General features: G+C 35.5%; 1 protein-coding gene across 2 annotated transcripts; it reads right to left on the bottom strand.

Moving 5' to 3' along the window:
- Window positions 1–635: 635 nt before the first annotated feature.
- Window positions 636–13,761, bottom strand: LOC110454854 (mothers against decapentaplegic homolog 5-like). 2 transcript variants are annotated; one of them, XM_021504601.1, is made up of 6 exons: window positions 13,587–13,761; window positions 6,020–6,447; window positions 5,508–5,702; window positions 4,858–5,004; window positions 3,016–3,237; window positions 636–1,451 (listed from the first exon to the last, which is right to left on the bottom strand). In XM_021504601.1, exons 2-6 carry the CDS (start codon window positions 6,432–6,434, stop codon window positions 1,051–1,053), a joined length of 1,380 nt encoding a protein of 459 aa, XP_021360276.1. In that variant the 5' UTR covers window positions 6,435–6,447; window positions 13,587–13,761; the 3' UTR covers window positions 636–1,050. The 2 variants fall into 2 exon arrangements, with proteins under 2 accessions (XP_021360276.1, XP_021360277.1); XM_021504602.1 differs by having other exon boundaries at window positions 5,538–5,702.
- Window positions 13,762–13,863: the final 102 nt, after the last annotated feature.

Here is a 13,863-nt window from a genome sequence, read left to right as displayed (position 1 = left end):
TATTGATATTTAAAACCAAAAACTTATTAAATGACCAATATACATGTAAGTATTGTTAATATTGAATGGTTATTGCTTTGTTGAAACATACTCAATGTTCATGGTATCCTTTATTCAGAAACAAAAACATGGTTATGATGTCAAAACTGTTTCCTTTCAAGTAAATTGTGAACTATTACTGGTACTTCTACATCTAAATACTTCATTAAATGAAGCATATGCACTAATGAGTTGTAATTCTAATATTTAATTTCCTAGCAAAAGTGGTAAATATTAAATAATCTGAAATTTTTTGATTCTTGTATTAAACAATTCTATTTCAGTTTAGTGACTACAGAAGCTCTTGTCAACAACAAAAGAAAATTGAAGAAGGTCCACCAATTTAATGAGCATGCCTGAAAAGCGTAAAGTAATTAACCCTGAAAAAGAAATCCTCAGGGAATTTACATGATTACTAATGCCTGATTTAATATATTTGACAAAATGATCCTCTATAACAACAAAAAAGCTGCTCTTTAAAAACCTTTTTCTCTGTTGAAATACGTGATAAAAGGGAAAATATAATTTGATTTAATTTTAAGCACAATTGAAGATATCAATAATTTTGAATGTTGATTAAAACCCTTTCACCACTGTGGACCACAATGGACTCATCCAGATAAAGCTATGGTAGAGTCTACTTAAGTTACCAAGGGATGAAAGGGTTAACATACCTTGTTGAGAAATCCTACACACTTATATCAATATGTGTAGGTTTGACCACAGGTGTCGCTACAACCTCTACTGACAATGGTATGCAACCTTTCTTGATGTAAAACTTTATCTTCTTTTATAGTAACTTAGCGTATTTCTATATAATTTTGAAGAAAGTGGGAACAAACCATTCACAATCATTTACGCAGGTTAATATCTACAATGAAATACACATATGCAACAAAAATGCAGATCACATTCCAGAGGAAGTCTTGAGATTAGTCCTTTTTGTTGATTTTGTTTGGAGGTTTTTCTCATTTCTGTGTGACCTGGGTTTTATATGTGCTGATGATGCACTTAGGACACTGAAGAAATGGGATTATGCGGTGAGCCCATCTGGGTCAACACCTTGTCCAGCCACTGTAGGGGTCCATTGAGATGTATTTCGATCCAACACGGGGTGCTTGTGACATCCTGGCGATGGTACTCAGCGCCCCAACCCTTGACAAAGCTCATGCGAATAGTACACATTTTCGTGAGTTCATACACTGCCTCAAAACCATGGTTGACCGACTGACTCAACAGAGATGCAAACTCCTGGTTGTTGAATATTTTTAAGCTGCAACCTGGCGGTATCTTGCACACTGTTGTTGGGTGAAAGCCATGATGGTAATTACAGTTCCGGCTCTGAACAAATATACTACTGTCACTCAAGCATTCTGCAAATACCTCACCCCCCACATAGTACAGATGGACTCCTGCAAAATGAAAACAAGACATAATTTTATAAAATATATAGTTTTTATGAGACGTCAGGACTTGATAATAAGGGTGGACCAATAGTCTGAGACTGGTGAAATCTCCAGCTGGATTATATAATTAGTGGTTCTAAAAACTGCCAGCATATTTGACTAGTCAAAAATTGATATTACTTTACATGCTGAATAATATAATACTGGGTTATTGAAGTTTTCACATGAACTAGTAAAATTAGAAACAGCTAGTGACTGACCACAGATTCATAAAATTTATTTCTTACCCTGGACTTATCTTTGAACAGTGAAATATAACCCACATATTGTAAAACTCACACAGGAGAAAAAGGAAAACTGGTCAAATGGTTTTTATTGTCCTCTTCCTACTATCATGAAATAAGCAGTTTGAGAATCATTCAATGAATACTTAACCCTTTCGCTACCATAAACCATAATTGACTCATCCATATCAATGCATGGTAGAGTCTACTAAAATTACATGGGGGTGAAAGGGTTAAAGGCAGATGGTCTCTTAGACATTTTCTATGAAGGAGTTGTTGGTTATTTAGCTTTAAAGAGTTTGGTTTACCGACCTGAACTCATTCATGCAGCAAGGATTATTCTAGAGTTGTTGGTTATTTAGCTTTAAAGAGTTTGGTTTACCGACCTTACCTCATTCATACAGCAGGGATTATTCTAGAGTTGTTGGTTATTTAGCTTTAAAGAGTTTGGTTTACCGACCTGAACTCATTCATACAGCAAGGATTATTCTAGAGTTGTTGGTTTTATGGTTGTTAGTATCTCAATGGTAGAGTTGTTAGCTTAATGGTCTTGAGTTTTCTCTATGACAGATTTGTTGTCATTACCTACCTAAACTTACATTCCTGTGAGTATTCTCTATGGTGGAGAGGGTGGTTTAAGATTGTGAGTATTCTGTATGATGGAGTTACCTGCCTTTACTTATATAACTGCACCATAACTTACATTACTGTGAGTATTCCCCATGTCGAAGTTGTTGGTTTAATGGTTTTGAGTATCCTGTATGGTGGAGTTACCTACCTTTACTTATATGCCTGCGAGTATTCTCTATGGTGGAGTTGTTGGTTAAGGGTTTTGAGTATCCTGTATGGTGGAGTTACCTACCTTTACTTATATGCATGCGAGTATTCTCTATGGTGGAGGTGTTGGTTAAGGGTTTTGAGTATCCTGTATGGTGGTGTTACCTACCTTTACTTATATGCCTGAGAGTATTCTCTATGGTGGAGTTGTTGGTTTAATGGTTTTGAGTATCCTGTACGGTGGAGTTACCTACCTTTACTTACATGCCTGCGAGTATTCTCTATGGTAGAGTTGTTGGTTTAATGGTTTCGAGTTTCCTGTATGGTGGGGTTACCTACCTTTACTTACATGCATGCGAGCATTCTCTATGGTAGAGTTGTTGGTTTAATGGTTTCGAGTTTCCTGTATGGTGGGGTTACCTACCTTTACTTTTATGCCTGCGAGTATTCTCTATGGCGGAGTTGTTGGTTTAATGGTTTCGAGTTTCCTGTATGGTGGGGTTACCTACCTTTACTTATATGCCTGCGAGTATTCTCTATGGTGGAGTTGCGGTTGACATTGGAGAGGAGACCTAGACAGAATCTGTCTGCATTATTGGAGGGATCTGTAAATCCGTCCACGACAATGCTGGTCTGAGAAGCATGGAAAGCTTCTCCTACACGGTTGTTCAGCTCATAATACACTATGGAGCACCAGTATTGCGGTTCCTGGTATGTCACTGGCTGTAGGTCTGAAAAACAAAAAGAATCTCATTCATCAGTAATGGCCCGTCAGTAAAATCTTCCTTAACAAAACTTCAAGATCTTTAGGTGTGTACAAACTGAAATTTGAAATATTTCCGAAGAATTTTAGTGTTACAGAAATTCAACTGTATAGACATTTCTAACTCCTTTGTCAACTTCTAATCATTGTAATAAACAACCCCTTACACCTTTCACAGTCTACCAAAAATGTTCGCAGTCTGTCAATTACATGAAATAAAAACAAAATCCCCTGTAAGTAACATTTTCTAGGAGAACTGACAACAGTTGTAACAATTTTTTTATTCAGTCCTGTCTACACATTTATATACGACATAATAAAGGCACTCCAGGTTTTAAACTTAAACTTTAATGCTTTTCATAAAATTTGAGATATTTTTTTGTTGGGAGTTTTTTTTAACTTTCAGAAGTTGTCCGATTGGTTTTGTTTGTTGACTCATTCACCCCTGAAGACACATTTAAACCCTTCCAATTCAAAAGTTGGAATAGTTCATTATGAAATTTCAGGGGTGAATGAGTTGAACAAGGTGAGACAGCTTCTAGCACTGTAATGCACCGTACCAAATGTATTAAACAATAAAGCCTCGTTGACCTTGGCACATAATCTGCGATACAGTGGCCAATGCAGAATTATATATAGTGTATCATAAAGTGGTATAAAACCTCTTTACAATTGGAATTCAGCATGAGAGTGGGGAAATCATACCTTCATGTCGACACAGTGCAAGAAATATATTCCGTTTTTCAGAATACCCATTCCCAGTTATTTTTCAAAAGGTAAATTTCTACGAATAACTATGACCTTTACATTAAATGTATGAACTTTAATCAGATAAAGAACTTCATAACGCTGTTTATAATCTGCCAGCTTATTTTTTAAGATTTTTTCACTAATCACTAATTCTGAACAGAAGGGTGTACAGGTTTTGGCAAGCCACTGCAGTAACCTGACTGAATAGTGAATACAGCAAAATGATTGAAATCAAAGTTACCAAAAGCAGACATTTCAAAGGACATACAAAACACATGCAATATTTTTACAAAAATACATAGCTTATAGTGATAAATATTCCAAATAAAATTACATACATCTACTCTACTTACATGAATAGATGTTTTTGGCCCAATATCTTGAATGAATTTCAATCTTTAAATCAAGCCTTAACAAGTTCATCATTCCAATCATTGAAAATTGACGCATAAATCAAGCAAAAACTTAAACCAAAGAATAAATAAATTCACGGAGAAGCAAAAATCATTCACAAATGGATCCACCCATAATAGCCACTGCTAAACCAAAAAATGATGGAAACATTTCATTAACTTTTTGTGCTAAAAAATAGTATATTTATTCAAATTACTTTAAAAATAATACAATATTAATAATTTATGGGCATTACTCAAGAGTGAAAAATTATCTCTATCATATTTCTTTTTTTCATATTTCCTGTTTATTTGATCAACAACAGTGGAAATATCATAAATCAGAGAGCTTCGATGTCTCTAAAAACCGAACGTGAACATCTTGTTCCACCTGACTAGACTGAAATTTTCTCAAGAATATGGTGCACATGTGGATTGTGCCTTACATTTGGTACCGATACCTGTAGGTGTAGGCATGGTGTCCATGGGAGTTGGTTGTTGGGGACCCCTAACAGGGTTTCTGTTCTGATTAGTATGCTGCATGTTCTGGGAGTTATCATCGTGTGGCTGGTAGGCTGGCGGCGGAGTGCCAGCTGTAACAGTTGAAGGATCATTCGATACCGTGTTAAACATTATAGATGACAACAATGCAACATACTTTGCCATTTCATTTTTAACGAGTTTTAAATTTTGGTGGTGAAACTCTAATTACCTGGTAGAGCTGAAACGAATGTTCTCAATTTTTTCAGTAATTTAATTTTCTCCATTTAATTTTGGGTACCTCAGTATATAATTAACAACCAATAAAAGCATGGATATGCTTGATCATGTCAAGCAAAAGATCAAAAATAAATAAACTACAATTTGGCTTTACTTGAAAGAGTTAATTTGATATTCCCGAACCAAATAATGTGGAAAACAGGTCCGCACAACATTCAGTCTCATTGAATTTACCAGTTTTGTAACTCCAACAAAGTACCTGTTCATAATTAAGTGTTAATTGTTCAATCTCACATGTTAGTTATCTTTCTAGTTAATACAGAAGACTGAATAACGTACAGAGATTGAATGAAACCATTCGTTTCAGCTCTAATACCTGGTAATCCATATGGACTGCCTGGCCCACCTGAACTGGCGGGCGAGTGTGGCCCTTGAGATGGTTGATGAAACCCATTGGGGTCGAAGCTAACATTCTGTGGCATGGCTGGCTCAGAAACCTGCTGAAATGGTGGCATCGATACTGTGCCAGCTGGAAACTCACTGTATCTTGGGACTAGAACTGGAGGAAGCACTGAAATAGAAATGTTTTTGAAAATAACCATGAATACTGTATTAGTTAATTTGGTTTTATATCATACGTTAGAAAAACATGTGATATTTAGCATATCTTATACAAAGTTTACGGATGAAGTTTGACAAAAAATGCTATTTGATAAAGAAATTAATTTATATGAGGAATCAGTGAAATCCTATACTACAGAATGATCAGTGATGTGATGTCATGATACAAAGAATTTGTTATCAAACAACCAGAGGGTACAGTGATGTGATGTCATGATACAAAGAATTTGTTATCTAACAACCAGAGGGTATTTTGAACAACTTTACCTGGACTTTCTACACGTTTATAGTGGTATGGATTTATACACACTTCTTTCTGTTTAGCACTAAATGGGTATTCACAGCATTCAAGTGGTTTCAGTTCATGGTGACTTTGTAGATCAGGCCAGCGCCACACACGGCAGTATATAACATGAGGCAACCCCTTCCTGTGGGACACTTGAAGGCGGCCATCCAGAGACCTGGGAATGGTCACACATTTACTTGATTGTCCTGGACTGCTCAAAGCCTTTTCAAGATCTTCAAGTGCACCCTTTTTCTTTTTCAGCTTTTTCACGAGAGAGTCAACAGCCTTTTCTGCCCATTTTTCTTCCTCGTCTCCTTGTTTCCATCCAAGCAGCCGTTTGACAGCTGGACTTGTGAAGGAAAAGAGGCTGTTCAGACTGGAAATCGGGGAACTCATCCCTCGAAGATATCTAAAAGACATAATAAAATCGCTATAAGGGGAGGAAAACTGACAAAAATCAAGGGGCCTAATATAATGGGCCTGTACCACTCACCTGGAATTAATCTCACACCAGTAACCTTAAAAGTGGACCAAAGTTGAATTATAGATGTAATAAAATTGGCTTAATTAGTTCATACAGGCCAACTATAACCACCCTTGGACTTTTGGTTATTGAGAAGAAATTGTTTTTAAAGATTTTTTGAAAATTTTATTTGACCTCGCCCATGAATGAGGTGAGCAAAAAACAGCCGGACATGTAAGTATAAAAAATTATATAATTATCAGTCTCAGCTCAATTACTGTACATCACATGAATATTCAAAGTACCAACTGGTGCTGAGTGCACACTACTGGTTATCAACCGAACATTATATAGTTTGTCACTAGCTTTTACTGATTATAGTACATATGCCATAATAATGGGTCATCGATGTTGGAAATTCTGTGCCTTCAGATTGAACCAGTTGATAAATCTAGATATATTTGATATTTAAACTAAAATATGAAGACACAAATTTCAACAATTGATATTATAAAAAAATAATTTGTTACTGCTAATTAAACATTGACATCACCATAGTGTGCATTTGTTTACATATGCTTGCATAGTCGAGAAAAAAAGGGGCGGTTAAAAATACCAAAAACTTCAGATTTATAGTGTATTGCCAGATATCAAATTCATCATAAATTCATTATTCTGATGACTCCTTTATATCAATGACTAGCCTCTATATCAAGGCTGCAAGCACTTTGAGGGCATATACCCTATAGTATATATCTAAATACATGTATGGGGGTTAACAGAAAGCCAGCATTGTATACAAATTATGTAACAAACCACTACTTTGACTAGTTCAGCAGGTGGCCTTGAAATCAGTTTATCAGATTCTGCTATTTTAGTTGTTTCCACAGGTGCTGGACACATTATTAATAATAATATGATGTGCATATACTCTAGTATATATATACACACACCATATTTAATACTGTTAATGTGTCCAGCACCTGTGGTTATTTCTGTATTTAAAATGAATGTTTCCACAGATTTGTTATCTGTATATTGCACACATAATAACCTATCATCACATCCGTCTGTTAGATTTAGAGCGTTAGAGTTCGAGCGTTTAAAGTGACTGTCACTGCAGTCTCCCACCACCATCTATTTTCACAGCGACGAAGTACTCCTACTGAGGGGTGAAAGATGAAGTACTTTATAAGCAGTGTAGATGCATGACTCGTCTAATTATATCAGCATACATTAAATTGCAGGAGTTGCATACAAATGATCTTGTTGGTATAAGATGCTGTCACACACACAGGATATCAGGTATCTGCCAGGTGTACACATCGAACAATAGCGGTCCTTTACTGGGAACACACAGCATCACACAACTACAGAGTTAGGGTGAAGTACGAACACTGTGACAGCATGAGATCAACAGCTATTTCAGTGTAATAGTGTCACCAGATCCATTATTTTTAAGGACACATGCTTTTCCGAGAATTTCCCACATAATTGGAGAATTCACTAAATTTCTTTGTATATCGATGACTCTTCAAAATTTTGAAAATTATGTGGAAGTGACTGTGAGATTGCGCAACAAAATAATTTAACTTTTCATTTTGTTTGTACATCCCTAGCATTTAAAACTGGATTGAATGAACAATTATTTCCCAATATGTTGGTCCACCTCCCTTTTTTGTTTTTGAACAACTTGTATCATAAACACACATTTTTTCCTGGCCATTTATGAAATTTCTTTGATTTCGCCAATAAAACTCTCGATTATGACAATCTGTAATAAATTGTTTTCCGATGACTAACTTTTGTTTTGTTTTCCGACTTAATTATGAAATGCAACTTTCAATATCTGAATATTGTTGCAAAGTATTATTAAACCAGAAGTCTGTATTTCTTTTGATATTTCCAAAAGGATGAATGGCAGAATTTCTGAGTACCAGCAAAACAATGACAGAGACAATTTAAACAAATTTCTCAATTACACATAGTTAATTTTGGTTTTACTGTTATCTCTGACCCCACATAAAGAAATAACAATATTCAGAATAATATGGGGTCTGCTGAAATTAAAATACATTTCTTTTCCAGAATGAGAAATGCTTGTGTTGGCCACGGATTAATTGAGAAGCAGGAAACCAATAGATATTTTACTTTGGCCAAATCAAATCCTTGTAAAAGCTGCTAAAATGTTGGCTCAAAAAACGTGAAAAACTGCATTTGACATTTCAATTTAAAAGAATCGCAAAATTTACCCCCTGAGTATGAACCAATTAATATAAGGAATCCCTGACGAGCGAGGCTCGCGCTGTCGGTAACCAAAGTAGCCATCGGCTTATTTTATTTTTTATTGACTACTAAAAATATGATGTGGCTACTAAATGGACTACTAAGATTTTGAAATTGAGAAAATCTGTATCTTTGTCCCAAAAAACAATCTGTCTAATCGCGTGTGTATTGTGGTTGACACCGATTGTGTAATCATAATCAGTTATTCAACATTGCAGTTTTTAGAACAGCAAACCTTTCAAAATGTATACGGCGGTCGCTTATATTAGGTGCCAATCGACGACACGGCTATGGCCAAGTTGCGCGACGAGATGTGCTCCCTTTTTATTTCAAAGGGCTGGTCATTACCGTTATAAATAAATATGAAAATACTAAACTAGAATTATGTCAGTGTGACATTACAGCCGCTCACCACTTTAAATTTAATTGCTTCAGTGACACGTTGAGCATAAAAATCTACTATAATAACTCAGATATGTGTTCTGTATTCTGCTAATTGAAAATCAGGTCATCTGATGATGTTGCGTTTAGGATTTTCAAAGTCAATCACCTCTTAAATGATGCCTTAAAAACATTTCTCCCTCTCCTCTTTTTTCACCCTCTTTAAGTGTGACACATTGTTGTAATTTTCATTAATTAGCATCCTCCAATGATGTGACATGAGCGTTAACGTGCAGAATGGCAATCGGTGAATGGATAATAAAGAATAGGTGCATTTTTTGCTTGTGAAATGAAGGATAATTAACAGTAGTGGGAAAACATGGATGGAGAAAAGAGACATTGTACTCCTTTTATTTTTATTTATTTTTTATTCATATTAGTGAAAATTATTAATATTTGTAGCGACTATGTTTACCGTCATTGAATATACAAAATCTCACAAATGTTCTTGGAATATATTTGAATTATATTTCCCAATGCGACTTTACCAACATAAGAGTTATTTCCCTTACACCCAATTGGATATTATTTTGACACGGCGCGAATTCTTGTCAAACAGCAGCGGCAGTTGTGTTATGTTCTTAAATTGTTACACTTTCATAAATAAATACACCAGAAATAGCATATTGTGTTACAAAAATGTTTGATAAGCATACACAGTTCACATATCGTCTCGTCTCGGAGCCATTAGTCTACTGTTATCAACCTAAGCACGATATGGCATATATACGTTACCGTTTCAAACATCAAAATAGAGTTTATACTTCATCACTCATACGGTTTATAAGTTTATATATTTACTTATTCCTTCTACAGACAGCGTCAATGCTTGACAGTCTTCACATGTGCTTTCTCGAATCATATGTGTTTCACAGGCGTAACACTCCCCAGACCGCAATCCGAGTTGCTAAAACGCTAAAACCTAGTGCACGAATTTCACCACCACAACACTCGTAGAATGCACCGGAGATAAACATTTTGTTTTCAGCAATTATTTAAAGTATGGATTACTATTTGGAGAAGAGTATCAGAAGACTTTATGTAACCCACAGGTGAGTGTCAGAGATTCTACTTTCTATTTACGATAACGAAACTATATAGCGGAAGCATGCAATACTGAATTATGCACACGCACCCCGAACGGAAGTGGGTCTGTCATTTCGTTCTCTGGACAGAATTAATAAGCCGCTCGGCTCTCGCCAAGAGCGGCTTAAAAAATACTGTATCACATTATGGATTACATTACTAACATGATGTATAACAATTTTTTTATTTAACAGAGTAATCCTTTTAAACATCATGTTGAAAAAGTATTGCAATTAAATGGTGCATCAATATTGGGACCCCAATGAACCCCCTTGATAAAGATCTGTTTGCTTTAATTGTACACATATTGAATAAACAAACCATTCTGATTGATATGTCTCGCTGAAAAGCAACCCCTTAGTCTCCTTACTTTGTGGTGGTGAGACAAAAATTTGAATCTGGTTACTTAAAGGGGCATCACGGTGAAGTAACTTTATTTTTTGTCTTTTTTTCAAATACTACATAAACATATCAAGTGAGACTCCTTATGGAAAATAACGATCGGATTTGGCTGAAATAGATTCATAAAAATGATTAAATCTAAGAAAATCATCGGTATTTCTACCTGTCTGACCAACGTTTTGTTCAGGGATTTCCCTCTTCTAGCGCATGCGCATAGCACACCATTTCTTTGTAAACAAAATGACTGGCCGTGTGAAGTAAGCGAAAGAAAAGTGTTGTACCGTGTCAGCTACGAAACGAAAAGTTGCCAAAATGGTCAAAAGATAGTGCAAGGAGTACGTTACAGAATCATTATTGCAGGTGGGCAGTATTCAAAGGAGAAAATAACTGCCGTAGCAGTTAGTACGGTGCATGTATACTTCCGGATAGCCAGTTAAGCTGAAATGGAATCGACAGAAATGCTAGCGCTGTTTATGTTATGAATAAATATCTAAAACTATTAAGTTTGCTTGTATCTTTGTCCGAGTTTGAACACAGATGAACTTAGTTTAATATGTTAATGGGCATGTGTTGGAGAGAGTTTACTTTGTGTTTCTATAATTATACAGTGGTTTAAGCGAAAGGAAGGGATAAGTGACTGGTTAGTTTGATTTTGCCATGAGGCCCTCCAAGGGATAACTGTTGTGATGGTCCACGGCATATTTTCTGGGTCACCGAGATATGTGTTATCTAAGTCTGTGGATTTATATAATTTATAACATTACCGGGTTCAATTAAATGGTATGATTTAATTATATTGCTGAATTAAACGATTATTTTTGTTTTTACATGCAAGATTTGAATTAGTACTAATATGAATACCCGGCCTCCTCTGCCCCGGCAATATATAAAAAAAAATCAGAAAGGTTTGTCCCTTGGTGTAGGGAAGGTGTTTAGCCCCGTACCATCTGTACCGGCCACATTCCGGTACTAAATTCAATATATATTTAAATATATCTACTTTATGTTTATGCCTATTATCATTGTTGACATTTAATTGTAAATGTATGACGGGAGAAGGCTGTGATAAATTGTAAAAACTTGTGCCCCATCCCTTGTTTAATTTTATTGGCAACAAATTTATGTTTAAAGCTAAATAAATTTAAATTCTGAACATTGGCAAGTGTGCAATAAACTTCTAATGATGAATAATTACTGTTCAATAAGTTTGAATACGGACTTAGAAATCATATAACTTGGTTTCATAGTGCGGTAAGAAGTTGCAGTTGCCTAATGGCCCCTCTCTGGGGGCCCCTTTGGAAACCGTTTCATCTTGCTCGCACCACTGCCTAGTCAGGTGACGTTATCGGCGCTATTTTTAGCAGGGCTTTCCCGAACAATTCAAGTTGTCAAACTGGACATTTGCAACGGACTATGAATATGGGGATAGCGAGGTAACATAAGTGGAAGTGCATACAATACATACATTCATTAAAAAAAAACGCCTTTTCACGTGATGTCCCTTTAAAGTTCAAAATTAAATATCTAAAAAAATTGTTATTATTATTTCAGGTTCCATTCTACAGCATCAATGTTAAACCCTCAATATATCCCTATTTAATCTCAGCATCCTATCACACTTATACAGTATATTGAATCAATGGCAAGCCTTTAAATAACTTGCACCATAAACTTGACAGATTTGGGGGTTAAAAGTCAAAATAAAAATGGGTGTCGTCGAAACATTTAACAAGAGTTTTTAACAGGCACTTGAAAAATTTAAATCTACATTTTCAATAAAACGGTGCCTTCTGAAATGTTTTAATAAATCTATAATAAATGCTTGTTCCAAGTATTTTTGTAATTATGTTCAACTACAGCAACAATTTATAATCTATCCAATCAATAATGTTAAAACACCTAATGATTGGCTAAATGTGGGGAACTGCTCATTATAATTTAACAGAAAATTTGCATTGGTTTGTCAGACAGGAATCGAAACCAAACTTCTACTTGCCTTAAGCTTGCAGACCAGACCTATTTCCCCTCATACTATTCTTGCTTGTTCCAGTGATTATGTAGTATGTATATTCTTTTATATCCATTCTCTCTTACTCCAATACTCAATTTTACATGGAACTCGTAAAATCTTTGTTATCTGTTTAGTAAAGCCATCATGACTTTCCATAATTTTGGACCTTTTTAGTAGTATCTCAGAATTTACAGTGTAGCTATAAACAGACAGACACCAAAACTGGGCATGTTATGACATGGCTTCATAAAACAATCAAGATTGTTTGTAGTTTTCATTGTGAATAAAGAAAGTGACTGCAAACCGACTGACCAGGTAACAACATGACACACATTTTAAAATTTTGTTATCCATACATTTGACAATATCTGACATTGTGGCTGAGAAACTGATCACTGACATAAGTACTGTTTTAGACAGTTTTGATCTGTATTTGTAATCTTCGAACAGCTTTGGTATTACATTACTTAATGTCGACGAACCACCACCTTGATTAATATAAAAGCTCTCAAAGGTAGTGAATATTTCATTTTAGACAGCGATGTTACTATGATAAAACTTAGCTACCTTATTATGTAAACATTAGTCTCAGACAGTCGTCTCGCCTGCGAGACACTTGCAATAGTTGGGAGATTTGAAACACTGAATGCGTTAAACACCTTAATAACGACAGTCCGTGAAAAAAATGTGCAGTGGCAATCGGTAATTCTATAATAAGAACCAATGTAAAGGATAAGGGGTACGTATACGCTGTCCGGAAGTTATGTCTTATAATACACACTCCCAGATGAAACCAAAATGGCCGAGAATGAATCTGATCGCAAAACGAATGCATCATGTTTACCGAACTTCTATATACCTTTAGATCGCTGGAATACGTCCAGGACAGAAAATGTAGACACAGTTACTAGTCTAATTATTCCTGTCGGAGTAATTATGAGATTAAAATGGTTGCCATCAGAATTTGTACCAGCCTTGTTCCAGTTTTCTTCTTTATTGAGGATGGCGACAGAATGACGGAAAGAACCGAACTACGGAAATAGATCGCACAAATTAATTCGCCCTAATTTTTCTAGACCTACTTCCTGTTATCTTGATTGCACTTTAATTATAATTGTTTTGACACATTAACATAA

This window comes from Mizuhopecten yessoensis, unplaced genomic scaffold (assembly GCF_002113885.1).
Source record: "Mizuhopecten yessoensis strain PY_sf001 unplaced genomic scaffold, ASM211388v2 scaffold8071, whole genome shotgun sequence".
Lineage (NCBI taxonomy): Eukaryota > Metazoa > Mollusca > Bivalvia > Pectinida > Pectinidae > Mizuhopecten > Mizuhopecten yessoensis.
This window is presented reverse-complemented; position numbering and strand designations above follow the sequence as displayed.

What these genes read in the sequence shown, in the direction of transcription:
- LOC110454854 (XM_021504601.1), bottom strand. Translation starts at nt 6,434, where the DNA reads ATGAGTTCCCCGATTTCCAGTCTGAACAGCCTCTTTTCCTTCACAAGT. An exon ending in CAGTCCATATGGATTACCAG is followed by an intron (nt 5,005 to 5,507) that starts GTATTAGAGCTG and finishes CAACTGTTACAG; the next exon opens with CTGGCACTCCGCCGCCAGCC. An exon ending in TCGCAGGCATATAAGTAAAG is followed by an intron (nt 1,452 to 3,015) that starts GTAGGTAACCCC and finishes TTCATTTTGCAG; the next exon opens with GAGTCCATCTGTACTATGTG.